Raw genomic sequence first — 26,808 nt, 5'->3', positions numbered from 1 at the left:
TAATTTATTTATCTGTTTGAACATAGTATTAGGCGGACATTGTCTTTGCCGGACGCGGACACGAACCTCTTATCAACGAACAATGAGATCAGTTTTCATAACAAATCAATCATAAACCTCTCTTGAACGGACCCGAACCCCCCTAAGTGAAAAAAATATATATACATACATATATATTTTGGTACATATGTATTTACCTAATGAAAAATGGAGATTCCCCGAATAAAATCAAGTGGGCGTTAGATAAACAATCAAATTTAAAAGGCGTCACAGTGGAGATGTAATTACATAAGAAAAATTTTCAGGATAAACGTTTACTAGTGACAGTGAGTTAATTGTGTTCAGTCATATTGTAAATATTAGATGTATTATAAGATGGCGAGGTCAATCCCGAGCTTAAAGGAAAAAATTGAAATAATTAACGCTAGTGAGGAAAATAATTTTACTGTTCGTACATTACCCGAAAGATAAGTTTTAAATTAAAATCGTACAAACCCTGTTTTGATTTATAATCTGTTTGTTATTGATTAAAGCTGTCCGATTTTTTGATCAGGTTCAAAATTAGAAAAACGCAGGCTGCGTTGATAATAAAAAATAAAGAAGAAATTCGAGTAAAATGGCTGTCTGGCAGCAATGTTGAATTCAAAAGGTCTTTTATGAAAACTGATGAAATGTGTTCTGGCTGGTTTACTAGGGCAACAAACCAAAACATTCCCATATCTGGCCCAATTATACAAGGCTACAAAAATGGCGAACCCGTCATAATATAAAGTTTAGATACCTTTGTGGTGAAAGTGCTGCTGTTAATATGCAAGACGTACAGCAATTTTTAGAAAAACTACCGTATTTGGTGATTGGGTATAGCGCCACAAAAATATTTTCAATGCTGACGAGACAGCTATTTTTTTCAGAGCTTTGCCAAACAAAACATTGGATCTAAAAAACGAAGTCTGCCGTGGAGGAAAACTTTCGAAAGAAATACTGACTGTCCTATTTTGTGCAAATAGGGCCGGCGAAAAAGAAAAACCTCTTGTTATTTGGAAGGCTGCTCTTCCGAGAGCAATTGCATCATTAGATACGAAAATTCTTCCAGTAAATTGACAGTCCAATAAAAAGGCATGGATAACGCGTGATGTTATGACACAGCGGCTGAAAGATTTCGACAAGAGAATGGAGTTGCAAAACCGAAAAGTTATATTGCTTTTAGATAACGCAGCACCCCACCCGCGAGATATAAGTTTGAACAATGTAAAAATACTATGATTTAATCGGGGATTGCCCGTATTGCTTTTTTTTTAAATGTATGAAAACATTTATTTGAAGCAATTTTTAATTTGTATAATTTTTATTTAATAATTTGGGAAAAATTTAAACAACGTGACATCAGGACGTACAAGCCGACAGCTGTTTCGATTATACCTTGTAAATCTCTTCAAAGCCTTTTCTCCCGGGAGTGGGAGTCGAACCCTCACTCCTACGATAGTTGAAATGGTTACAAACGCATTCAGCTACGTCATGCCTTAGTTGTTGTAAATAAGTAAAAATACTATTTCTGCCTAGCAACACTACTTCAGTTTACCAGCCTCTTGATCAAGGAATAATTCAAAATTTAAAAATTCACTACCGCAACTTTTAAGTGAAAAACATATTGGTGAGCAAAGAAACTGGTTCCACTAAAAAACATATGAACGTCTTAGAGGCAATACATTTTATAAAGGAAGACTGGGCAAACGTTCAAGCAGAAACCATAAAAAATTGCTTTCAAAAGGCAGTGTTCGACAAAAATCGTAATCCGGCACTTGAATTGGAGCCCGAAGTATATCATCTGGCTTCAATTTTTGATTTATCGAAAGCTTTTGGAGATTCTACTTCTTCGAATCCGGATGACTTTGTGGATATAGATAACAATGCATGAACTGAAAGTTCAGACTTACAGTTAGATGTTGTTACTGGCAACATAGAAACAATTGATGACAATAGCACTGATGCTGAGAGTGATACAGATGAAGTTAATGTAATTTCCACAAGCGAAACCGCCTTGACTGCTGTTTAAATTTAAAAAGATTTTGCAGCGAAGACCTTATTGCGTTCAAAATGCCATTAGTTTTCTTTTAAAAAAAAACTTTAAGCAATCGACAATTCACCAATTTTTTAAATAATGAGTCTGATATTTATGGATTTATATTACTTATTATCTGAAGTATAATTTATACTTATTTTTATTTATGTTATTACTTTATCTGAAAGTATGTAAATGAGTTATGCATGTTTTGATGTGAATTTTTCAAGCAATATATATATATTTTTTTTTTTGAGCAATGTAATATCAATATTTTTTATTTAATTTGGAATTGAAAAATGTGGAAAATAGCCATCCACTCCCTTGAGCGGACACCTCTCTTGGGCGGACACAAGTTGGCCGACGATGAGTGTCCGCCCAAGGGAGGTTTCTCTGTACCAAAAATGTAAACTTTAGAAACAAATTTCCATTTTGAATGGCATTTTTTCCACTATTTTGTTCACCAGTGACAGTGAAATAATTACATTAGCAGCAGAGATAAAGCAAGGTTAGCTTACCATGAATTTTGCCAGATGAAGCATCCTGCGACAAATAGTGGGATTTGAACTGATACCCACAACTAATCGGCGTTTGCGTCCAAATTGTATGGGCTACCGCGTCTCCCCACACACCGCCGTCCTTAAATCTGACGTGCACATTTTTTTTCCATTTTGATCGTTATTAAGTTCGCAAATTCGTTCTTGGTAAAACTGATCCTAAACTTTCTCAGGCCGCCAGATTCGTGGAACTCCCCCGAGTATTCAGCTTCATTTACAGAATTTCTCTGTTCAGTTGTTAGATTACTGATATTCAAGGAGGAATTTCCTGTCTGGTCATGCGAAGATCCGAGTAACAGACAACGAATTTCTTGGGATTTGTCGCAAGCCAAGGCATGCAAAGACTGTCGTTTTATTAGTCCATCAAGTTCATCAGAAATGTGAGTCCATACTGACGCTGTTTTTTTTATTATAGTCGATTCACAAGTGACTATTTGATCTCTGTACTTCAACATCACTTTTATAAGATCACACCGATCAACTTAAGATTTTCGTCCACGCGCCATCTTTTTTTCTGAAATAATGAATTTAATTTTTCACCACAAGAATACCATTTTTTATTATTTTTTTTTTTTGGAGCCCATTCAATTTTAGCTCTATGTAGTTGGCATCTCCATATGTGAATAATTTAAAAATGGGAGTGGGGGTATGACTATAAATAATAATTTAAATTACTTACCTTCTCAAATTTTGGAGTATTACTCTTTTTTTAATATTTATAGCACCATATCATTAAAAACAAAACTTTCACAACATTAGAGCTCTTAAATTTTAGCACTTGTTAGATTCAAAGCTGGACTCAAACTAAAGTTTTGATTTGACTAACTTTTCTATTTGCATATTAAACTTAATTTAGCTGAAGCAATTACATGCAAGTTTTGCAACTTTTCCATGAATGCATTTCTTTTTTAGGTAATCTTGAGTACATACGCATAAGTAAATATTTTATTAAAAGAAGTTGGCGATCATCTTTTGCGATTTTCAAATTCTTATAACTTAATGTACATTAGACTGGGTGGATTTATTAACCGATATCGCGCCATCGATTTTTCGATAGGATTTGGGCTCAGGAAAAAAGTTCCACCGCATACCCAAAAAAATAATTTTCGAGCCTGCGAAATTTCATTTTTTTGACTTCGATTTTTAAGGTTTTTTTCATGACCTACTAAAAAAAATTTCATTTGATTGTAAAAAAAGTAAAAAAAATGAAATTTCGCAGGCTCGAAAATTTTTTTTTGTGTATCCGTAGTGGAACTTTTTTTCCTGAGCCCAAATCCTATTGAAAAATCGATGGCGCGATATCGGTTAACTTTCGTCCATACAAATCGACCCACCCTAATGTACATACAGCTGTGTGCCGAATAATAGCAGCAAAATTCAAAATGGTTTAGCTTGCAAACTTCAAAAAAATGTCAGCAAAATTTCCAACTTTTTATCCAGAATTTATAAAATATTTTCGAAATGTTAAGGGTGTTGCGCATTTTTCCCATATAAGAATAAACACCTTCAGCAAACAAAATTCTAAAAAATCAAGGGTAACTCTTATGGTCTTGAAACATGTACTTTGTTGTACATTTTCGAAAATATTTTTTTTTAATTCTGGATAAAAAGTTGGAAATTTTGATGACATTTTTGTGAAGTTCGATTAATTTTCTAGAGTTAACCGTTAGCTTTGAAATTTCAATTTATGTGGTTTCTGTTTACAATTCCACTATATTTTAATTGAAAATTATTAAAATTTAAAAAATAAACATAGTTTGCAAACTAGACCATTTTGAATTTTGCTGCTATTATTCCGCACACAGCTGTACATATGTATTAAATCAAGGATGCTCAAAGAATTTGGAAACCGGAGGCATGCAATGACAACATCAATAAAATTACAACATCTGCCTTCTTGGAATTGGAAGTTATATTTTTTTACCAAAAGTATTTTCCCTGTAGGGATTTCTGTAACTAACAACTTAAATAGTTAACTTTTAGCCGACTTATTGCGGCTAACTTTTATATGGTTTCTAAGTCATTCAGTGTTCAATCTAGGAATTGTATCTACAAATTTTTCAAACTCTTGATTTTCCGATAAAAACACTTGCGTACAACAAAAATCAATTTAAATTTTGTATATGCCATTTATTTTTCATTGAAATTTTATTTTCATTTTTCAATTTAATTTCAATACAAATTTTTATATTTTTATAGAAGACCTCCGATGAAAAACGTGTGTTCCGACCATGAATGTATATTTGCATTTTGCAAAAATATGAACCAACCACACATTCACATGAGCATATTAAAAAATAATATTATTACAGTATTTAACTAAAATAATCATAGCAATGAAAAGTACCAAAAAAGTTCTATGAATCAGCTAACTACAAGCCGACTTATGAATAGTCAACTTGTAGTTACCTGAAAACCCCCTGATTTTTTCGGCGCCATCGCCATGAAAAGTAGTCAGTTAAAAGCAATGTAAAGTAGGCGAGGCAGAATCACAAGTATGTAGTTGGAAAATAGTCAACAATAGTTCACTAAAAGTTAGCATACTTCCCTACAGGGTTAATATTGAAGAACAACAAATCATATATACTAACTTATGTTAGTTCGAAATTTGTTCCCCAAAAAACTTTCAACAGGCGGAGGCAAACAACAACAACATCCTAAAATTTACACAAATACAATTAAGCAAATGCGTATGTATATACGCTGCAACTAAACATTGAGAACAATCAACGATTAAGCAGAAGCAGGAGTCGATCGACTGTAGCTTGTGTCACAATAATTTGAAATTCCTTTGAATTTCAAAATATGCATGTTGTTGTTGTTGTTGTAGCGATAAGGTTGCTCCCCGAAGGCTTTGGGGAGTGTTATCGATGTGATGGTCCTTTGCCGGATACAAATCCGGTACGCTCCGGTACCATAGCACCATTAAGGTGCTAGCCCGACCATCTCGGGAACGATTTATGTGGCCACGTTAAACCTTCAGGCCATTTCCTCCCTCCCTACCCCCAAGTTCCATGAGGAGCTTGGGGTCGCCAGAGCCTCGTCTGTTAGTGAAACAGGATTCGCCGCGGATAGGTGAGGTTGACAATTGGGTTTGGAGAAGCTATATATTGCGCTGGCAACCTGAAAGGTTGCGCTACACAGCCCCTTGAATCTGGTATTTTAGTCGCCTCTTACGACAGGCATACCTACCGCGGGTATATTCTGATCCCCTAACCCGCTGGGGTTCAAAATATGCAACGTTTTCCGTGGTATTTTACCTTAAACGATTTGGTTGTTGATGGGAGTCACTTGGAGTCAAATGAGTTGAGTACAAATATTCAACTTATATAATAACAAAGGAAGGCTGTGGGCAGCCATGAATTCAGCCTCTTAAGGGTAGATAAGGGAAAGGAGATGAAAAAAAAAATATTTCAGTATGAAAAATATTAAGGAACCAGGTTCAAGACAGGTTCGACACAAATAAATCCAAATACTTTGGAATCAGTTTTTTTTCAAGCTACCACTTCTATCATAACGACCAGATAAAAGAGCAGGTGTGTTAGCATTTACGCACGATTTATCATTCATTCCTTTTTGTTATACCTAAAATCACGTATGAGTAGGCGGCCATCGCCGTGCGTTAGTCATGGAGAAAAGTCGTTGAAGTTGTAAAGCCTCACTGGTGAAATGTTAGGTTGAAAGTATTGATAATTGACAGCTTCAGCGGCTTACTGGGATGTCACACAGTAATTCAGAAGAAATTGGTCATTTGCGCTGCGGCGCCATGACGTATGTATGTTTATACCATATACATAGATCTAAATCAATCAATTCCACGGACGGCGCCTTGGAACATACATATGGGCACTTCCATGGTAACTCACGTTACATCAGAGGCAAAATTGTCCGCAATTGATTAGAACTTACTTAGCTTCTAATTATATCAAATGTTCAGCTTATTGCGCCAACCTTTCGCCGATTGGTTTCGCTAACTTCAGTCTTATTTTAGCGCAGAATGTCATAAAAAAATTTGTAAAGCTATACATTTTTTTTCTCGCAGTTAATTTGCAATAAATTAGGTACTCATTATGTAAAATTTTCAACTTCTTCCGCCAAGCTTTCGCCGATTGGTTTCGCTAACTTCAGTCTTATTTTAGCACAGAATCTCATAAAAAAAATTTCTAAAGCTATACATTTTTTTTGCCGCAGTTAATTTGCAATAAATTAGGAACTCATTATGTAAAATGTTCAACTTATTCCGCCAACATTTCGCCGATTGGTTTCGCTAACTTCAGTCTTATTTTAGCGCAGAATGTCATAAAAAAAAATTTTTAAAGCTTTACATTTTTTTTCTCTCACTTAATTTGCATTTAATTAACTACTAATTATGTAAAATTTTCAACTTAATCCGCCAACCTTTCGCCGCTAAAATAAGGGACGTCTCTTCGTTGCCTTCTATTTGTGTGTAAATGACGATTGATGTTTTCATGTATATACGAGTGGCTGCTTCGTGTTTTTATTGTTGCGTGATTATTTATTTAGTATCAGCTTAGTGATGCTAATATCCGTCACAGTATCTAGGAGTTATACAAGATAGTATGTTGTTGTGGAAACTTCATGTGGAAGGGAAAGCGAAGAAAGCTTCCGCGGCACTGTATGCATGCAATAGGATGCTGCGATACATGTGGGGCCTATCACGCAAACACTCTCATTGGGTTGTTGGGTATTTACAGCAATTGTCAAATCCATACTATATTATGGGATTCTTGTTTGGTGGACAGCCACACAAAAAGTACGTATGCCCAAAAACTTGAATGGGTATGCAGAGTATTAATGATTAGCATTGCACGCCATTCTACACATCCCACCTGCAGACATAATGGTCAAAAACATCGCGTTAGCAACCGCAACAAGACTTAAGGCCTCGGGGCAGCTTGAGTGCAGGCTGACATCCTACACAGGCCATATGGCCATAGCAGTATATCACTATCTAATATCGGGCAAACCGATTTTATGGTCCCGTGCCTGAGCTTTGAAAGATATTTTGGGGCAACAAATGAGCCGGAGGGTTGATGCCAGGGTGCAGAAATGCCAGAACATACTATACCAGTGTATACGGATAGTTCCAAATTAATGGAAGGGTTTGGGTCTACTGTTTACTGTGTATATCCAGAAATAAGTAGATCCTACAAGCTGCCAGATTACTGCAGCGACTTTCAGGTGGAAATTATAACCATGAAGAAAGCAGCAGTTAGGAGGAAGCGTGCTTAAGCTGCAGTCATATCACTATATATATTGATTGCAATAATATCACACATTACTTCATCAAGAATTGTTATGGAATGCGCAGAAGCATTGGAAAAGCTTCGCTCGGGCCGGTCCATACATCTATACTGGGTTCCCGGTCATAAAGCGATAGAAGGTAACGAAAAAGCCGTTGCCAACTGAGGGTGCAACACTCTGAAACTACGATAAACATCAAGTTCCATTTGGCAGAAATTAAAAGGAGACAGGAGTTGCATATGATCAAACAAGCAGGAAAAAGATTTCACGATTTTCTGTAAGTACATAGACGAAACGCTAAAGTATTAAAGAAAATACAAGACGCAATAGCCTCCGAAGAGATTTGAGGCCGAGTTTCTCTTCCAATTTTCGTCGTTCCCTTTTTCATTTTTCTACAAATTGGCCGGACGGGATCTGCATGTTCTATGCCGCAAGGTAGATGAGATTTCACTGAGAAGCTTTTCATGGAGGCTGGACTTAGAAAAACTGTTTTCTAATTGAAAAAACTTATTTCTGAATCATTAATGTTGCTTTGCCCGGGTCTTGCACCCAGGATCTTCGGTGTGGTCAGCCTAAAATTGTAGTAGAAGCACTTATAGGTAAAAATGTATAACTAACCGTTGTTTAGTGATACAAGCTCCTTCAATTGACAGAGGTGTGGTACTTGGCAGCTGGATCAAGGCATTTTCTGGTATGGTCAGCGTCATAGGAACTTGCATCTGATCGATGTCAACAGATGACTGCGACTTGGACAACAAATTATTTTCTATACTTCCACATCCGTAGCCGACGTTTTTATTGATGCAGTAGTTTAAGGCGAATCGTTTGTTCTGAGATATATCTGAGATCATATGCCTCTTTACGTTCACATTTTGAACATCAGCCAAATAAATAAATATATAGTGAATATTATCGAGTGTTAAAAGCATATCACAGCGTATTCCTATAATATCATAGCAGAGCTGGGCAACATTTTGGTTAAGTAAAAATATTGCGTGCTTCACTGACTTGGAGGGTAAGATAGACCGGCTATAAAGCGGAAACCTAGAATAAGATAAAATGCAAAGTTACAACAAAACGAAAGAATGTACAGCAGAAATAGTCACTTACTCTGAACAGCTATACGGCATCTCTCTTACAATGTCAAGTATACGCGAACGGGAACCTTGATGAATAATTCCATTTCTGTAACGAAAAAAAAATTAAATCAAATCACTTAAAAATCAAATTTCATGCAAAAATGATTTCTAAGGTTATATTTAGAGCTACGGGGGCGAATTGCCTCCATAAAGTAATCATAGGTGAAAGTTTCACGTTTTTTGTTGTCTGCATTAAATAGATATGACCATGAATCTCTTATCTTAACAGTGGGTTGTATGGGATATGTACTATATGTACTCCCGATATATACGATTTTTTCATTCACCAATATATATATATACGTTATCATTTGGTGCCATTTTAAACTTATAGCTGTTTAAATGCGGCAGAAATTAAGATCATCTTCTGATCTGAACAATCGGTTGTATGGGGTATATATTATATATGTATACGAACGATACGGTTTTTTTTTTTGACAACAATATATGCCGCCTACGTAAGCTTTTTGTGAAATTTGAAGCTTCTAGCTGTATAAAATGTGGCGAAAATTACGAAAACGTTCCGATCCGTGCAATCGGTTGTATGGAATATTGCTATATATACGACCGAGCTCTACGATTTTTTCAGAACAGGTTGTTCACATCCCTCAATACGTGTATTAAAATTGGGGAATTGTATCATGTAGTCCTAGCAAGGGGAAACATAGTCCAGGGACTGTTGTTGTTGTTGTTGTAGCGATAAGGTTGCTCCCCGAAGGCTTTGGGGAGTGTTATCGATGTGATGGTCCTTTGCCGGATACAAATCCGGTACGCCCCGGTACCATAGCACCATTAAGGTGCTAGCCCGACCATCTCGGGAACGATTTATGTGGCCACATTAAACCTTCAGGCCATTCCATCCCTCCCCACCCCCAAGCTCCTCATGGAGCCTCGTCTGTTAGTGAAACAGGATTCGCCGCGGATAGGTGAGGTTGACAATTGGGTTTGGAGAAGCTATATATTGCGCTGGCAACCTGAAAGGTTGCGCTACACAGCCCCTTGAATCTGGTATTTTAGTCGCCTCTCAGGGACTAATAAAGAAAGAGAACGGGGAATGGTCACGTAATAGTGAGGAATCCCTTGAGGTGCTTCTCGATACACATCTCCCATCGGGAGATGGTTAGGAAGAGCCAGCAGACAGCACACACACTTCGATCATGGAGCGGGTAGTGCCGGGCTTGGTGACCGATACCAAGATCGAATGGGCAGTGAAGACGTTTTCTAAGTTTAAATCGCCGGGCCCAGATGGTATATTCCCGGTCATGCTACAAGTTTCAAGTAGAGCGGTCGTGGAATGGCTTAAAATAATATTCGATGGGTGCATACCGCACTCTTGGAGAACTGCTCGTGTAGCTTTCCTACCAAAGGCGGGGAAGATCGGTCACGTGTATCCCAAAGACTATAGACCCATTAGCTTAACATCATTTCTGCTCAAAACTTTTGAGAGGCTGATAGATGTGTACATAAAGTCCAACGTGGATGAAAAGCTGCTCTCCACAACACAACATGCGTACACCAAAGGCAAGTCGATAGACCCCGGATTGCATAGGGTGGTAATACGCATAGAGAAAGCCCTGGAATATAAGGAATATGCTCTAGGAGTCTTCTTAGATATTGCCGGGGCTTTCAATAATGTGTCAAAATGTGCGATTATGGATGGCCTTAATTACATTGAAGTACATCCAGCCTTGGCGAGATGGATCGGCTGCATGTTGTACATCACAATGGGGATTCTACGAGGCCACGAAATCAGTGGACAGGGGCAAGTCGCAGTGAGGGGTCCTATCGCCTCTGCTGTGGACGCTGGTCATCAACCAACTGCTCAGGCGATTCTATGAGGGACATAAGTGGAAAGTGCCTTCCAGCGGTTAGCTCTTTCATGGATCGGGCGTTTCGGGATATTCATACCTGGGCATCTAATGTCGGGTTGAAAGTCAACGAGGATGAGACGGATATGGTCTTGTTTACAAGGAGGTACAAGATCCCAAATTGGATTAGGCCTAAGTTATGAGGGTGACCCTACCAGAGAAACCTTGCTTAGGAATCATCCTAGACAGTAAGCTGTTATGGAAGCTCAACGTGGAGGAGAGGGTGAAGAAGGCTTCAACGGCACTTTACGCATGTAAAAGAATGCTGGGGTGTACGTGGGACTTATCGCCCTCTCTTTCTCATTGGGTTTTTACAGCGATTGTAAGCCCAATTCTATACTATGGAGTTCTTGTTTGGTGGGAAGCCACACAAAAAACAACCTACCTCAAAAAATTAGAGGCGGTATGCAGACTATCAATGCTTAGCATTACGGGAGCCCTGAAAACAACCCCGACGGCTGCACTGTATGCCATTCTGCACATTCCACCTGTAATCCTGGTAGCAAAGAACATAGCGTTAACAACTGCAACCAGGCTCGGTGTCTTGGGGCAGCTTGAGCGCCGACCATACGGCCATAGTAGTATAGCGTCATAAATCACAAGACGAACAGACTACCTGATTCCCTATCTGCGCTTCGAGGGTGACCTTAAAGCCACAATAGAGGTGGACGGTTGGCGCAAGGGTGCTAAAATGGCGGACGAGGCGATACATGTGTACACAGATTGTTCCAAAGTAGTGAAAGCAGTAGGGTCTGCGGTATACTGAGCTGATCCGGAAATAAACAGATCCTACAGGCTGCCGGATTACTGTAGCGTTTTCCAAGCAGAAATAGTAGCCGTAACCAAAGCAGTAGAAACCCTGGAAGAGAATAGCTTAAGCTGCAACCGTGTTAACTTTTATATTGACAGTCAAGCAGCAATTAAGGCAATAATCTCGCATAGCACAACATCTAAATCTAAATGCGTGTTAGAGTGTAAGCAGTTCCTGAAGAGACAGGGAGAAGCATACATCTATATTGGGTCCCAGAACATATGGGAATAGATGGGAATGAAAAAGCGGATGAACTAGCTAAAAAGGGTGCATCCTTTGAAGCTGGCTCCGTAGACTTCCTAATTAGACTGGGCGAGATTAAGCGAAGGCGAGAGGTGCACATGATCGACCAAGCAGGAAAGGCGTGGGTTCAAGCGCGGGGCTGTAAAGTGTCGAAGATTATGTGTAGGTCTCACAACTTTAGACTAAAAAAATTCCTTCTATCATTAAAAATAGAGGACTGTAGACTCATGACGGGTATTCTGACTGGACACTGCCTTCTGGCGTCACATGCCTTTAAATTAGGCTTGGTTAGAAATAGCAGACGTAGGAAGTGCGGGCTGGAGGAGGAAACTCGTGCTCTGCCCTTGCCAGGCTAAGACTCCAGCTATTAGGAGTGATTCAGCTGTCAGAACTAGAAGCAGCAAGTGGCTTAAGTCCTAGGAAGCTTCTAGTATTTGCCAAGAGGAAGCAGTTATTTTATAACATAGGTCCTGGTTTTTGATAGGGTTTTTCAGCTTGGTCGTTAAAACAAACTTCTTGTAACACTACGGACTCATTCAGTCTATGTGAGGTCCTCATGGACCGGCCAGTTCAACCTAACCTAACCGATCATGTATCTGATGAGCCCTAGCATTAGACCATCTTACAGCGAAATATTTTTGCGTGGAATAGAATAGTAATGGAATTCAAGGTGGAGTTTCATTACAATCGGATTCCGCTATCCTTAAAGTGGTGGGAGCTTGGGTAGACGCCATATCATACCGAGATAAGAGACTGAATTATTCGGCTACGAAGTGTTGAGGTTGGCAACATTGAGCAACATTAGATCCGTGTTCAACACCGCGAGGTTGAGTTTTCCATTGACAGGTACTAACGTTAATAATATTGAATAACACCAAGCTCACTATAGCGGAGCAGGCACCTTGTCGTTGATATGAGGGCTTAGCCGAACTCCATAGCGCCCGACTATGGGGCTGAGCGGTTTAGAGCTTGCATCTACGCCGTTTCGTTTCATATGAGGGCAGCGGGATGTCGATGCGAAGAACTGCAAGCCCCCTAATCCAGGGTGTTATGCTTATCGTACCCATTGGATGATTTGCAGCCAGGGGTCTTTTCGGCTGTATTTTAAAGGAGCCTTCCCGATACTGGGCCGCCTCGGGAAGTAATGACGGCCTTACCACAGCAAGGGGCGCTGTTTTAACATGACACCGATGAGCCCGCCTTGTCCGGCAGGTGGCCGTATGAACAAGTTGAACTCAAAAACTTTATTACAACTAAGTAAGGATGAGAAGGAAAAGGCGATGGCGTCCCAAGCCGGGGAAGAGGAAATCGCTATCAGTCACAGTAAAGTGACATCGAGCGAGCTTCGTCCTGACTTTTGAGCAGGGTTCGTTTCAGAACCAAGGACCTAGCGGTAGTCTCAATAGAGGGAAAGAAAGAACCATACCTTATCCTGGCACAAGGCCCATGACGTGGAAGCCCCTCAAGAGGAGTTCAAAAGGCTGGTGGATCAAGAAGGGCGGAGACGATATTAATGAAAGAGGTGAGTCCCTTTTTTGTTACATACTACAGAGTAGTCTACAGGTGGCCAACAGGGGTAGCGTCCCACTCCAAGCAATGTGCTTGATATCATATTGAGCTCTGATCAGGATATATGGGGATAAGAATGGAGAGTCCTTTGACAGGACATCATTCTCAGACCATGCATATATCAGCGTGATCCCCCTAAAGAGGGTAGAGAAGGGAAATTCCTTTAGAAACTCTAGGGCAAAGGACTGGTACAAATTTCAGAAATGTGTATCAGGAAGACCTAAAGAGGTTACCACCGATTTTTAAGCTGGCAAAATTTTTGGAAAGCGAGGAGTGCTGGGATGAATACAGAGATCTGCTGAGGATCTATAAATGTGAAATCAACAGGTCAAAGCGGGTTTCATGGAAGAACTTCTGTGCGGACATTTAATGCTCCAGGAAACAGCGAGACTGGTGAAAGTTCTATCTGAAGGAGATGTAGCCCAGGGGCTGATAAAAAAGGACGACGGGGAATGGTCACACAGTAGTGAAGAGTCCCTTGAGGCACTACTTAATACACACTTTCCACCAGGAAATGATGGGGAAGAGTAGTGTTAGCACGTCTACAGTCCTAATACGGAGCGAGAGGTACCATGATGACATGTGACATGTGTCAAATGTGACAAATATGAAAATTTAAAGGGCAATAAAAACGTTTGCTATGCACAAATCGCCAGATGGGATATTCCCTGCTATGCCGCAGATGGCCGGTGGAACGATTATAGAATGGCTAAGAATAATTTTTGAGGGTTGCATAAAACTGAACCACGTCTCGCAATATTCATACCGAAAGCGGGAAAAGCCAGTCATCTGCCCGCGAAAGACTACAGGCCTATTGAAGTTTATCCAGCTTTAGGAAATTGGATCGGCTCCATGTCAAGCTGCTGAAAGATCACATCGCAATGGGATCTGTGCGAGGCTACGAAATCTGTAAACAGAGGAACGCCATAGGGTGGGGTTTTATCACCAATGCTGTGGACGCTGGTTATAAACCAATTGCTTAGGCGGTTCGACGGAGGACCAGACAAACTTACGGCATATGCAGATGACGGTTCTTTTATCATAAGCGACAGATTCCTAACAACAATCAGCTCTCTGGTGGATCAGGCACTTCGTGATGGACATGCCTGGGCATCTGAATAGGGTAGCCGCCAACGCGGAAAAAACTGATCTAGTAATATTTACTAGGAAGTATAATATCCCTAATTGGACTAAGCCTAAGCTTGGAGGGGTAACCCTGCAAGAAAAATATAGCATAAAGTCTCTAGGAGTTATACTAGATAGTAAGTTGTTGTGGAAACTTCATGTGGAGGAGAGAGCGAAGAAAGCCTCTGCGGCACTCTATGTATGCAATAGGATGCTAGAATGCACGTGGGGCCTATCACCTACTTTCTCATTGGGTATATACGACAATTGTCACACATTGCATGCCTTTCTACACATCCCGCCTGCAGACCTAACGGCCAAAAATTTCACGATAGCAACTGCAACAAGGCTTAAGGCATCTAGGCACCTCATGGTCACAACAGTATAGCGCCATATAATATCGGGCAAGCGGAATATATGGTCCCGTGTTTAAGCTTCGAAGGAGATATTGGGGCCAAAATTGTGCCGGAGGGTTGGTGCCGGGGTGCAGAAATGACAGAATATACTATACACGTGTATACGGATGGTTCCAAATTAATTTAAGGGAATGGGTCTGCTGTTTACTTTGTCGACCCAGAATTAAGTAGATCCTACAGGCTGCCAGATTACTGCAGGGCTTTTCAGTCGGAAATTATAGCAGTGAAGAAAGCAGCAGAAATTTTGGAGGAAGCGTGCTTAAGCTGCAGTCACTTCAATATATATATTGATAGTCAGGCTGCGATAAAGGCAATAATCTCAAACAGTACTTCATCAAGAAGTGTTCTGGAATGCAAAGAATCATTGGAAAAACTTCACTCAGGCCGGACCATACATCTTTACTGGGTTCCCGGTCATAAACGGATAGAAGGTAACAAAATGGCCGATGAGTTGGTAAAAGAGGGTGCAACACTCGCTGAGTCAACGATAGACGTCCCAATCCGTTTGGGAGAAATCAAAAGGAAATAGGAGTTTCATATGATCCATCAAGCAGGAAAGTCGTGGACAAATTACGGGGCTGCAAAATTTCTAAGATGATGTGCAATGCCTACGATTTTCGACTCACCAAGTGGCTCATATCACTGAAGAGGGAGTACTTAAGGCTCACGATGGGCATATTCTGAAGTGCATAGGGGGGATTTCGTCACTCTGGGAGTAAGTGACGGGTGACTACGCCTGGGTTGTGGAAGGCCAGAACGCGATTGCTGTTGTGGCCCTGGGACTAGACGTCCTTGGGTAAGCATTGGGGTACCCGGTGTATTTGGGTATGCGGCCTGGCAACATGGCGCAATGAAACCCGTCGGGGGGTTGCCGTCGCGGAGACCAGAACATCTAGGAAAGTGGCACCGTCCATGGCCGGAGCTGCATTGGGCGGATGTCGCAAACGTATATATTCTGTGCTGACAAACGGTGCAAAGGGAGGTAGGGGCTAAGAGTCTGTTTCCCTGACCTAGAAGACGGGGGCAGGGGCTGATGCTCGGCATTGCTCCCGACTCTACTACGGAGATTGTAGGTATGAGTGGGAGCAGCCGTGGGGCGCGTGCAACAGCGGGTACTTGTTGTAGCGGGGGGCGCTAAAGCGCAGACTACGGGACGTCCTAGGGCGTGAACAGCAAGGAGCCACAAAAGATTTATAGAAGTTACGTGGACGTCTGGTTTTGGGGTCTAGCCCAGAACAACCTGTCCGATGCAACTATCCCTTACACGAGACACACTGACAAGAGTATGACCGTCCTAAAAAGATTCTTTTCCGGCAGATGCAGCAAAACCATTTCTCAGGACCGGGGTCAGGAGACGGACCCGGATTGGATTCGATACCTTCCCGGAGCAAGAGAATATGGAGCAGTCCCGCTGCAAGGAGCTGCTGGGAGGATGACAATTTGTGGAAGGGACGCAACAAATTAAATGGGGTTACACTTATTAACTGGGAAGATCACGGAGATAGTCGACTTCATGAAGCGGCACAACATCCGCATTGCTGCGATTCAAGAGACTAAACTCACAGCAAGATCTGCATTGCAGACCTGTTCTGGATATAATGTCTGTGACGGCGATCAAAAAGTCCGTAGTATTAATGCATCTCAGAGGGAGCGCTCTACTACGTAAGTCAAATTCACCACGGATTACATACAGTTGATACAAGTTTTCCATTTTCTTCTTCTTTTGAGATTCCTAACACTGTAGTATGGGAGAGAAAAACCGGAACTGACTGCTCGCCGTCTGACTTTTAGATTTGCTCTGCCATTTCATTTTGGGATCGGGAGTGAGCTACAAGTATAACTTTGAAAAGAAAAAAAACCTTAAAAATGTGTCCGTAATTACATCCTCCTGGAAGATCTTAAATCGGAAAATATAATTGAAATCCGTAAAAGTTTTTGTTAAAAATGTACGCGGTTCTAGCTTAAAAGCAATTTCGTGACGAATTTTATTGTTATCTCTGAACGCGACATATTTGAGCAGAAACAAGTTTAACTTAAATCATCTTACGATTCCACGTGGTTGAACCACCAGCCTACCATAGGTCTCACACCCGCTTAACATAGCATGTTGAAACCAGCATTTGCAAGAAATCCCGAAGGCTACAAAAGTTCCCAGCGAAGCGGAGGTTACCTGACCAAAGTAGATCTTCCGGCAGAGTTCCCAAATTATGTCGAGAATCTCAACGCGTCACAAGATTTCGACCATTGCATCAGGGAATATAATTCTTTTTTTCCCCAAAATTACATTGATCATTGTTTTTGGATAGCATTCCTATGCTTAAGCGCGCGAATAAAGGCCAGACTTATATATATAAGTATACATACATTTAATGCATATGCATTAATTTATATATGTATATATAAATATATATACCTATGCATCCGGCAGAAGACCTAGTAAAGTAAAGTTAAATAACCAGAAAAAAAGGAATATAAAATTTAAAAAAATAATGAATTAATGTTTATAATTTAAATCAAACATAGTACTAGTAAAATGTTCTCGCTTGAAGTAAAGAGAACCAAGTGAATGTTTTTTAATTCGCGTAACGTAAGAGAAAAAAAGACTTTTGAGGCATATTATAAGTTAAATTTATTTGTATGAAGAGGTGAAAAATAAGTTTCCCTAAATATTAAACAAACTAATATGTATGCACAACCATAAGAAATGGAAAATTGTTAATCGAAATCATCTGCGTTCTCCGCTGTTTGCGCAAACATCGTTAGACACCCTAATGAAATGTGAGTAACTTCCTTGCACTTTTCTTTATTATAGTATTTTATTAAATTATATCATATATAAGAATGTATACGTTCACGCAGAACATTTTTGCTATTATTTTTTGTTGTTCTTATGCCCCTATTACCGTTTACAACTCAACTCTGGTTGGGTTGAAATTTCGCAATTTGGTATTACAGATTACAACTCAACCTGTCAAAAAAAATGCCGGTTGAGTTGTCTTGTCTAACAACTTTTTGTGGCATTACCGTTTACAACCTTATGTTGGTGTAGTTGTCAAAGACGTCAAAATCTTACATCTGGTTACTAGCAGTTGTCTCATACAATTTTCACAGTTGTTTTGAAAAAATGTAACGTTTTAGAAGACGGTTCACCACCTAATTTTTAACAAAAATTTTCAAAGTTAGTATCAAAAGACACGTTTCGCCCTCCAATTTTAGGATCCGAAAACAAAAATTAAAAATATCATATCATTTCGGTTCAAATTGTCATGTGGTTGTTGTATTTTGCCATATTTTTTGTACACACTAATGCAGAAAGGCGTTGGGCCCACCTAGGGTTATTTTTACAAATCGCGGCCAAAGGCCGCCAACACAGAAAGATCTTCTGTGCAAAAAAACTGTGGATCGGGCCTCCTATTTCAGACCCTCTCGGGCCATTTTGTGTGTTTTTTTTTTAATATTTTGCGACAGAAATACAATTTTTAATTTCCGCTTTCGAATCCTAAAAACGGAGATCGAAACGCGTCTTTTGATACCAATTTTGATAAGAGTTAGATGGTGCACGGGCTCATAAAACGTTACCACAAAATAGACAAAAACAATTTAAAGCCGGTAGTTGCACATTTTTTAATCAAACAATAATCAACAATTTTGTACACATTTATAGAAAAAACAACGTTTAAACGAAGGATTACATTGAATAACTGTTTTACATTATGGAGCGACATTCCGAAGTTGGACGAGGCTGGCCGCAGTTCCATTCGTCAGTCCCATTGATACTAATCACTACTCCTGGGAATCCTGTTTTAGAGTAAAATACAATTTTTGCTGGTTGGGTTTTAATCCACTTCGGACAAATATGCTCCTCAATAATATCTAAAACCTCTTTGACAACTATAGATGTTGTAGGTTGTGCCTGTCCAACACTAAAATCATTTCCACAGCATTTTTGATAGCTGCCGTCAGCAAGGTATCGGAGTGTAGCGCATAATTTTAAAATAGGAGGTACAGCCGTCCCTCGAACGCGTTTGCGGAAATGGCCCTTCATTTCTTTTAGTAAGGAGCAAAATGCTTTCTTACTTAACCAAAAATAGCTTACAAATCTGCAAAATAACTACATTAGAATTTTATCAATTATTACTTGAACGTTTTCTTACTTGGTGCTTGGTAATTCCAAGGGATTAGAGTGATCGCGTAAATGTTTTCTTATTCGCTGCATATCAATTTTCTCACCATTATTTTCATCATCATAAAATAAATCTATGCTAATATCCATTTTACTATTAATAAAAAAATCACTTGCAAATGCTTAAATTTTAGCCACAAATTGATCAGCTGTTCATTTATCTGTCAAATCATCACTTTCTTAGCTTGGCAGCACCAATTCAACTTCAACTGAAATAAGTTGTAATTCGTAATACCAAACAGGAGTTGAGTTGTCTGAAAGTTGAGTTGTTTTAATTACAACCCAACTAAGTTGAGTTGTTTACCGTAATAGGCCCTTTAAATTTGCTTTCATAAATATGAGCATTATGTAAACAGCTAAACACGCTCAATTATTCATTCAAAAAAAAGCGAATAAGAGCATACTATGCTCTCTTATATTTCAAATGGAATTGTTGTACTTATAACAATGAATAGAGTTTAGAGTAATTAAGAAAATCTTGTTAGCTATATGAAGTGATGGGTTCATTTTGGTTGGGTATGGGAGAGCTTAAGTTAGACTCTCGAATACTAATGGTAGGGACGGGAACGAGAGCGACATGGAGATATAACACCAGCAATATTCTCCATTTATAGTAACGTTCATTAGTTGTTATCATATGCTTGTAGGTTGTCACGCGGTATAAAGAGATTATGATGATCATTAATAGATCTTTGAAGAGATTATGTTCTTATTTTACTCGTTTTGTTTGTCAATGAAGTCCGTCCGCCTCATACTGCGGAATACCCATATTCGTATGTCCGTCCGAGCAGGTATAAGAATAGCAATTGGTGCAGCCACGAATTTATTCTTTTGAATATTAGATCCGGTTTCGGTTTCGGTCTAGTGCAATTTATTTGTTGATACAGTGCGTAAATTTTGTTTTATGTAGATGTACCATAACTAGGGTGCAAGGAGCAAGAACCACGACATTTCCGACTGGCATAGCCTGGATAATGCTAGCATGCACGCCCGCTCCGAGCTCCCCAGCGAGTTTATTGGTCCATGACATAAAAATGGCGCCCAAAACGTGGGGCCACGACAATTCAGATATTTGTTGTGAGCCTCTTATTATTTTTGTTGTATACACATGCAAATTTATAAGGGACGGAATTAGTTTGGATGCGGGAAGTCGTCCAGCTAACCAGCTTACATAAATTGTGCATACAATATATTATTATTATATATGCCTTCATGTATATAGTTACTTGGAATATATGTTACTAAGCTTGTAGTATACTCTACCAGTATCTTGACTTGAAGAATTTATAAGCAATATGTTTCACCCTTTTCATTATCTTCAGGCGTTTGGTAGAATGCATTGAAATCAAATAGTGAGACATACAATAATTGTTTGCACCAGCTACATATCGTACGTTCAGAAACCGTAAACAACGAAAGAATGTTACTTTATTATATAACCCCATCACTTATATGCAGTTACAAGATTTTAAAAACATACATACATTATTATACTTTTTCGAATTTTTTTTTGTGAAAATTTATAAAACTAAAAATGTCTGTTCGACACAGCGAAGAAAATTTGGCTAAGCTTGCTGGTCCTGGAAACATTTGTTCTATCTGTAGTGAGGAAACAACCAATTTTAATTTTGTTGCTACACCGTGTATGCATGGCTTTCACAGGTCTTGTCTTACAATTTGGTTGACAGAAAATTAGTCGTGTCCTTTATGTCGGAGAACGATCGACTCTCAGTCTTTAAGAAGCTTTTCGGAACAAGACCTTCAACCCACTATTGGAAACGCTCCTTCACATGGCGCTGTCCCAAGAACTAACAACAATAGTTCTACAGGTCCCACAACTCGATCTCGAGCTGCTTTTAATAATGTCCATGATAGGTTCAACACTGATGAGACAAGGTCTCCAGCTAACACCCGTCGCGGTCGAAATCATCGACAAAATAGAGGTGATAATCTCCAAACTAACACTGCTATTCAACGGGTTCAACAAATGTTGGACGAAACCACGTTACACCACCGAGTAGCTATGACACGCGAGATATCAGATGTTATAAGCCAATTAGTACCCCAATCGATAGAAACTTATTTCCAAAGACTCAACATTCATGGAAGGAATAGGCAAGATTTGACAGGCCAACAAAATACACTAGATTTTCCAAATCCAATCCATAGACGTGATGGCGATCAGCAAGTACCCAATTTGAACGATAGTAGAAACCCAATTGTAACAAATGTTAGCAACAATCAAAATAGTAATCGAGATGCACAAAACCTATCAGCAGAGGCCATGTCGAAAATAATAACTAATTGGAAATTAACATTCGACGGCTCATTAGATAGCGTCTCCGTGGACGAATTTATATATAGAATTAACGCATTGACAATGACATCCTTGCGAGGTAATTTTAATGCACTCTGTCGAAACGCTCATGTCCTTTTCGAAGGAAAGGCCAAAAACTGGTACTGGAGATATCACCATACAGTACATGCCATTGATTGGTTCGACTTGTGCGATGCATTAAAATGTAATTTTAAAGATGTTCGTACTGACTATGATGTAAAAGAAAGAATAAGAAATAGAAAACAGATACTCGGCGAATCATTCGAACAATTTTTAGAATCAGTTATGACAATGAGTGACAGTTTGAGGACACCCATGTCTGAAGAAGAATTAGTTGAAGTCTTAGTGCGTAATATACTTCCGGAAATCCGTTTGGAGCTTTTTCATTTGGATATCACGTCCATTTCCGCTCTACGACGTGCCTGTAGGCGACGTGAACATTTTTTTGAAACAGTTAAAATAAGCCCTGGGCGACCTCAGTTGCCACAAAAGCGAAATGTAGCCGAAGTCGTTCAAACAGATCAGAATTCATTTTCTGGTGTTCCTCGTGAGGTGGAAGCTTCAACTGTGGAAGCCTCGGAGAAGAAATGCTGGAACTGTGACACTCCTGGTCATAGTTATAAGTTGTGCGTTAAACCACGAAGAGTTTTCTGCTACGGTTGTGGACTATTGGCGTACTTCTTATCAAATTGTCCCAGTTGCAATATTCAGGAAAACAAGCAGAGGGGTGCCTACAACACCACCAGCAGACACCCCAAGCCAACTTCCAACTGAAACAACGACCAATTGTACCTTCAACGACTAACACGCAAAATGCACCTACTTTACAAGTTCACCCTATCCGTCCTCTACATGTACGTTTGCAAGAATATAATGCAAAACGCGAGAAAATTTTCGGTGAATCCCGATCGGCTATGCGAGCTAAAACGTATTGGAAAAACATTAAGTCAAAGCGCGAACACTTATCGGCAACTGCGCTTTGTAGGCCAGCCGATATACGACCTTATGCTGCTATAGAAATCTTAGGAGAGAAGGTGTTAGGATTATTAGACTCAGGTGCCTCGATTAGTTGTTTAGGAGCCAAATGAACTGCAGATATTCTTAAACGAAACCTAAAAATTAAGAAACTTAATACAAATTTATCCACCGCGGACGGATCAAAACAATCCGTTCTGAGGGTTGTTACATTGGATGTCGTGCATCAAAAGAAAACGTCTCTAATCGAATTTTTTATTGTTCAAACTCTACCGCAAGATATATATTTGGGTGTCAATTTTTGGAAGGCCTTTAAAATTGCTCCAAATATAGTGAGCGAGATAAATATTTCAGAAACTGATGAAAATGTTCATGTATTATCGGAAATCCAGAAAGAGAAGCTTGCTGCTTTGGTTCGCTGTTTCCCGTCCTTTGAGGAAAGAGGACTTGGCAAGTCACCGCTAGTTGAACACGTTATTGACGTTGGTGAAGCGAAGCCTATTAAACAACGCCATTATCCGGTATCTCCGGCAATAGAACAGTTAATGGGACAAGAAATCGATAGAATGATATCTTTAGGTATAATTGAAGAGTCGAATAGCCCCTGCTCTTCCCCAGTCGTGTTGGCAAGGAAACCAGGGGAAATACGTCTTTGTCTGGACAGTCGTAAGGTGAATTCCTTAACAGTGAAAGACGCTTATCCATTACCCCACATTGAAGGCATATTGAGTAGATTGCCTTGCGCAGAGTTTATTTCGAGCCTGAATTTGAAGGATGCCTTTTGGCAAATCCCTCTAGGAGTAACCTCGCGTGAGAAGACAGCATTTACGATACCGAATAGGTTGATGGATAAGGTCATTCCTTACTATCTAAAAGAACGTGTTTTTATATACCTTGACGATCTCCTTTTAGTGTCAGAAAACTTCGACTCGCACATTAATTGTTACAAGAAGTGGCTTTACATATTAAGAAGGCTGGCCTCACTATTAATATTTCCAAAAGTAAATTCTGTCTGAAACAAGTACGATACTTGGGGTATGTCGTGGGATACGGTAACCTAAAGGCCGATCCTGAAAAAGTTTCTGCAATTAACGACTTTCCTCCACCCAAGTCAGTAAGGCAATTAAGACGCTTCTTGGGAATGGCTGGATGGTATAGGCGTTTCATTGCAAACTTTGCTAGCATTACCCATCCTTTAACAGAATTTCTGAAGAAGGGTTGCAAATTTGAACGGAATGATGAACCTCAAGAAGCTTTTGAACTGCTTAAGCATCTCCTAACATCAGCACCTATATTGAAAAATCCCGATTACAACAGACCGTTTATAATATAGTGTGATGCAAGTCAGAGTGGAGTAGGGGCTGTGTTCGCGCAAACTGATGAAAATGGCGTAGAAATTCCAGTTTCTTACATGAGCCAAAAGCTTAACAAAGCCCAACGAAACTACTCTGTAACTGAACAAGAGTGTCTCGCAGCTGTTGTTGCTGTCAAAAAATTCAGGCCGTACATCGAAGGGCAAACGTTTACAATCGTTACAGATCACGCCAGCCTACGGTGGCTGATGAAGCAAAAAGATCTTAGTGGTCGATTGGCGCGATGGGCACTCAAGTTACAAGCATTCCTTTTTACCATCGAACATCGGAAAGGAACAGCTAATGTTGTGCCAGATGCTCTATCACGTGCTTCATGCGACGCAAACGATGAAATAACCTTGCCGTGCGAAAACGTTCCAGACATTGACTTACAGTCACCAGAGTTCGACAGTACGGAGTACAATGAGTTGGGAGAAAAACTCAACAACGGAGACGGGCTTTTTCCTGACTTTAAGGTTATAGATAAATTTATTTATCACTGCAGCGAATTCTACTCTGGTGAGGCGGACCAGCAGGATTCGGCATGGAAACTCGTAACAACACAAACAAGCAACAGTTCTGAACGAATAAATCGCTCAGTCAATGCTGCGATTTGCGCATATATAAAAAGCGATCAGAGAGATTGGGATTTACACCTGAGCAGCATTAACTGCGCGCTAAGGAACTCCTTACATCAAACCTTAAGCCAAACCCCGTACTATGTGTTGTTTGGGCAACACATGGTAACACATGGACACCAGTATGAGTTGTTGCGTAGTATAGGAATGATTGAGCAAGGTGTTGTTGAAACCCAGACAGATAGGTACGACAAATTTACCATGATAAGAAATGCAGTACGTGAAAACATTCAAAAGGCTTATAAGTAAATTCTCGACGATATAACCTGCGTTCTAGACCCATTTCTTTCAACATCGGTGAAAAAGTCTTTAGAAGAAACTTCACTCAGAGCGATGCTTTCAAGAAGTTCAGTGGTAAATTAGCTAAAACTTTCGCCAAAGCAAGAGATCGTGAAAAGGTGGGAAACTCATGTTATAATATCATGTAATAATACAGGTCTTGAGACTCAAAAAAAAAATATTTTTTTAGTAACCTTAACAAAGGATACAATAATTGGCGCCCGAGCTAAAAGGCTTGGCTTGGTAAACTTATAGTGTTGGAAAATCGGTAATAAGCTTAATAAAGTGCCGCGAAGGAAACTGTTATCAAAAAATTCCAAAAGTGCCACCAGTATAGCATTAACTTTCAAAAAAAGTGCCACAATACAAAAAGTGCCACAATAGAAAGAAAACCGGTAGAAAAAAACTTTCAATAAGTACCACAAATAATAAAGTGCTACGAAAGAAAAACTATTCCAGTTTGTATTACTAAACGATACCTATAAGAAGAGGCGTGAAAGGGGTAGTGAAAACTTACAAATTTCCCGGACGCCCACACGATACCAGCCAAGGAGCCACCCCCAGCAACAAGGTATAAGCCAGTGTACCACGAGTACCGCCAGGAAAAGGGAAGAATACACACTTATCGAGATGGAGCTGAAATTAATGTAAGAAAATATTAATATATTTAAGAAAAATATTTAAAACAAAAAATTCAAATCTACTAAATTTTGAAATTTTATCTTAAAAACGCATATTTGAAAAAATTAGAAAGTAATGAGTGAAAAAAATTTTTTTTTAAGGAAAAAGAAAAATATTGAAAAATAAGTAACTTTCAAAAAGATTTACAGTAATTAAAAATTATAAAAAATAAGAGAAGTAAATTACTACATAAAAAATTACAATTACGAAATTCGAATACTTATTGTGAAAGTCACTCAAAAATTTTAATAATTTAGAATTTAATAACTTAGATATTTCATTTTAAAAGTGAAAGTGTGGAAATAAGAACAAAAAAGAAAAAATTTAGGAAAATCCTTTTCAAGACAATCGTAATTTTTTTTTGTGATTTAAGAAGACCAGAAAATCAAATCCCTTACCGAAAGAAAAAAAAATCAAAAATTCCTTACAATGTCAAACCCAAACAATTTGATTAGACCCTCAATGCTTGGAGCTAACCCTCCTGCTGCACCACCAGCACCGCCAAGCCCTAATAACCAAATTTCACCAGACTTGGCCAATATGATAAAAAGCATGATATCCCTAGCCATAGAGGCAAGCGTGCCTAATATAGTACAGAGTGTCCTTAACAACACAACAAATCCTATCATAACTGATCAAACTATAGACGCCCAATTCCAAAATAATATGAGTGAAATGGATAAGATTCCAGATGTTGTACGTTCATTAAGAGAATTCTCAGGAAATGCCTCAGAGTTTAGCTCCTGGAAAAAGAGTGTTGAAAGAATTTTGAGAATTTATAAACCCTCAAAGGCCATACCTAGATATTTCGGCATTTTGAATGTCATTAGGAATAAGATAATTGGAAAGGCAGACATAGCTTTAGAATCGTACAACTACCCACTACGCCGACAAACGAGACATTTAGAGTACCAAATGACATGTCTCATACAAGGACGAATGTCCATTAACGAGTTCTACCAGAAGGTATACGGACACCTATCACTACTTTTAAATAAAATAGGCTGTATGGAGATAGGTGAAGAAGCAGTTCACTTGTTAACTGAGAATTACCGAGCTAAGGCTCTCGACACCTTCGTCAGAGGACTTTCGGGTGATCTCCCCAGTTACTTGGCATAAAGGAACCAAAGAGTTTGCCAGAAGCCTTACACCTTTGCCTGAAGCTCGAAAACCAAAACTTCAGGGCATACCACGCGAACAACCAGATGTCTAACTCCCGTCAACAAAGCTTTAATTCTCCGAATCCACGACAGCAGCCCTTCACGGTAAAATACCCCCAGCCGCAATCTTACCAACAACTCCAACCACAA

General features: G+C 39.4%; 1 protein-coding gene across 7 annotated transcripts in view; it reads right to left on the bottom strand.

The window, feature by feature from the left end:
- The window catches only part of Uvrag (UV-resistance associated gene), a 297,213-nt gene that overhangs the window by 250,683 nt on the left and 19,722 nt on the right, over positions 1–26,808 (bottom strand). For all 7 annotated transcript variants that reach the window (XR_010949689.1, XM_067766380.1, XM_067766376.1 and 4 more), the window contains exons 3-4: positions 8,992–9,066; positions 8,500–8,925 (exon numbers count right to left, since the gene is read on the bottom strand). Coding sequence is in view for 6 of the 7 variants with exons in the window: in XM_067766380.1 (XP_067622481.1) it covers positions 8,500–8,925; positions 8,992–9,066 (501 nt within the window). In the remaining variant the exon portion in view is untranslated. The remainder of the gene's footprint in view (positions 1–8,499; positions 8,926–8,991; positions 9,067–26,808) is intronic.

Source organism: Eurosta solidaginis, chromosome 2, assembly GCF_040869045.1.
Source record: "Eurosta solidaginis isolate ZX-2024a chromosome 2, ASM4086904v1, whole genome shotgun sequence".
NCBI lineage: Eukaryota > Metazoa > Arthropoda > Insecta > Diptera > Tephritidae > Eurosta > Eurosta solidaginis.
Note: the sequence above shows the minus strand (reverse complement) of the source record. Positions and strands in the feature narration are given on the sequence as shown.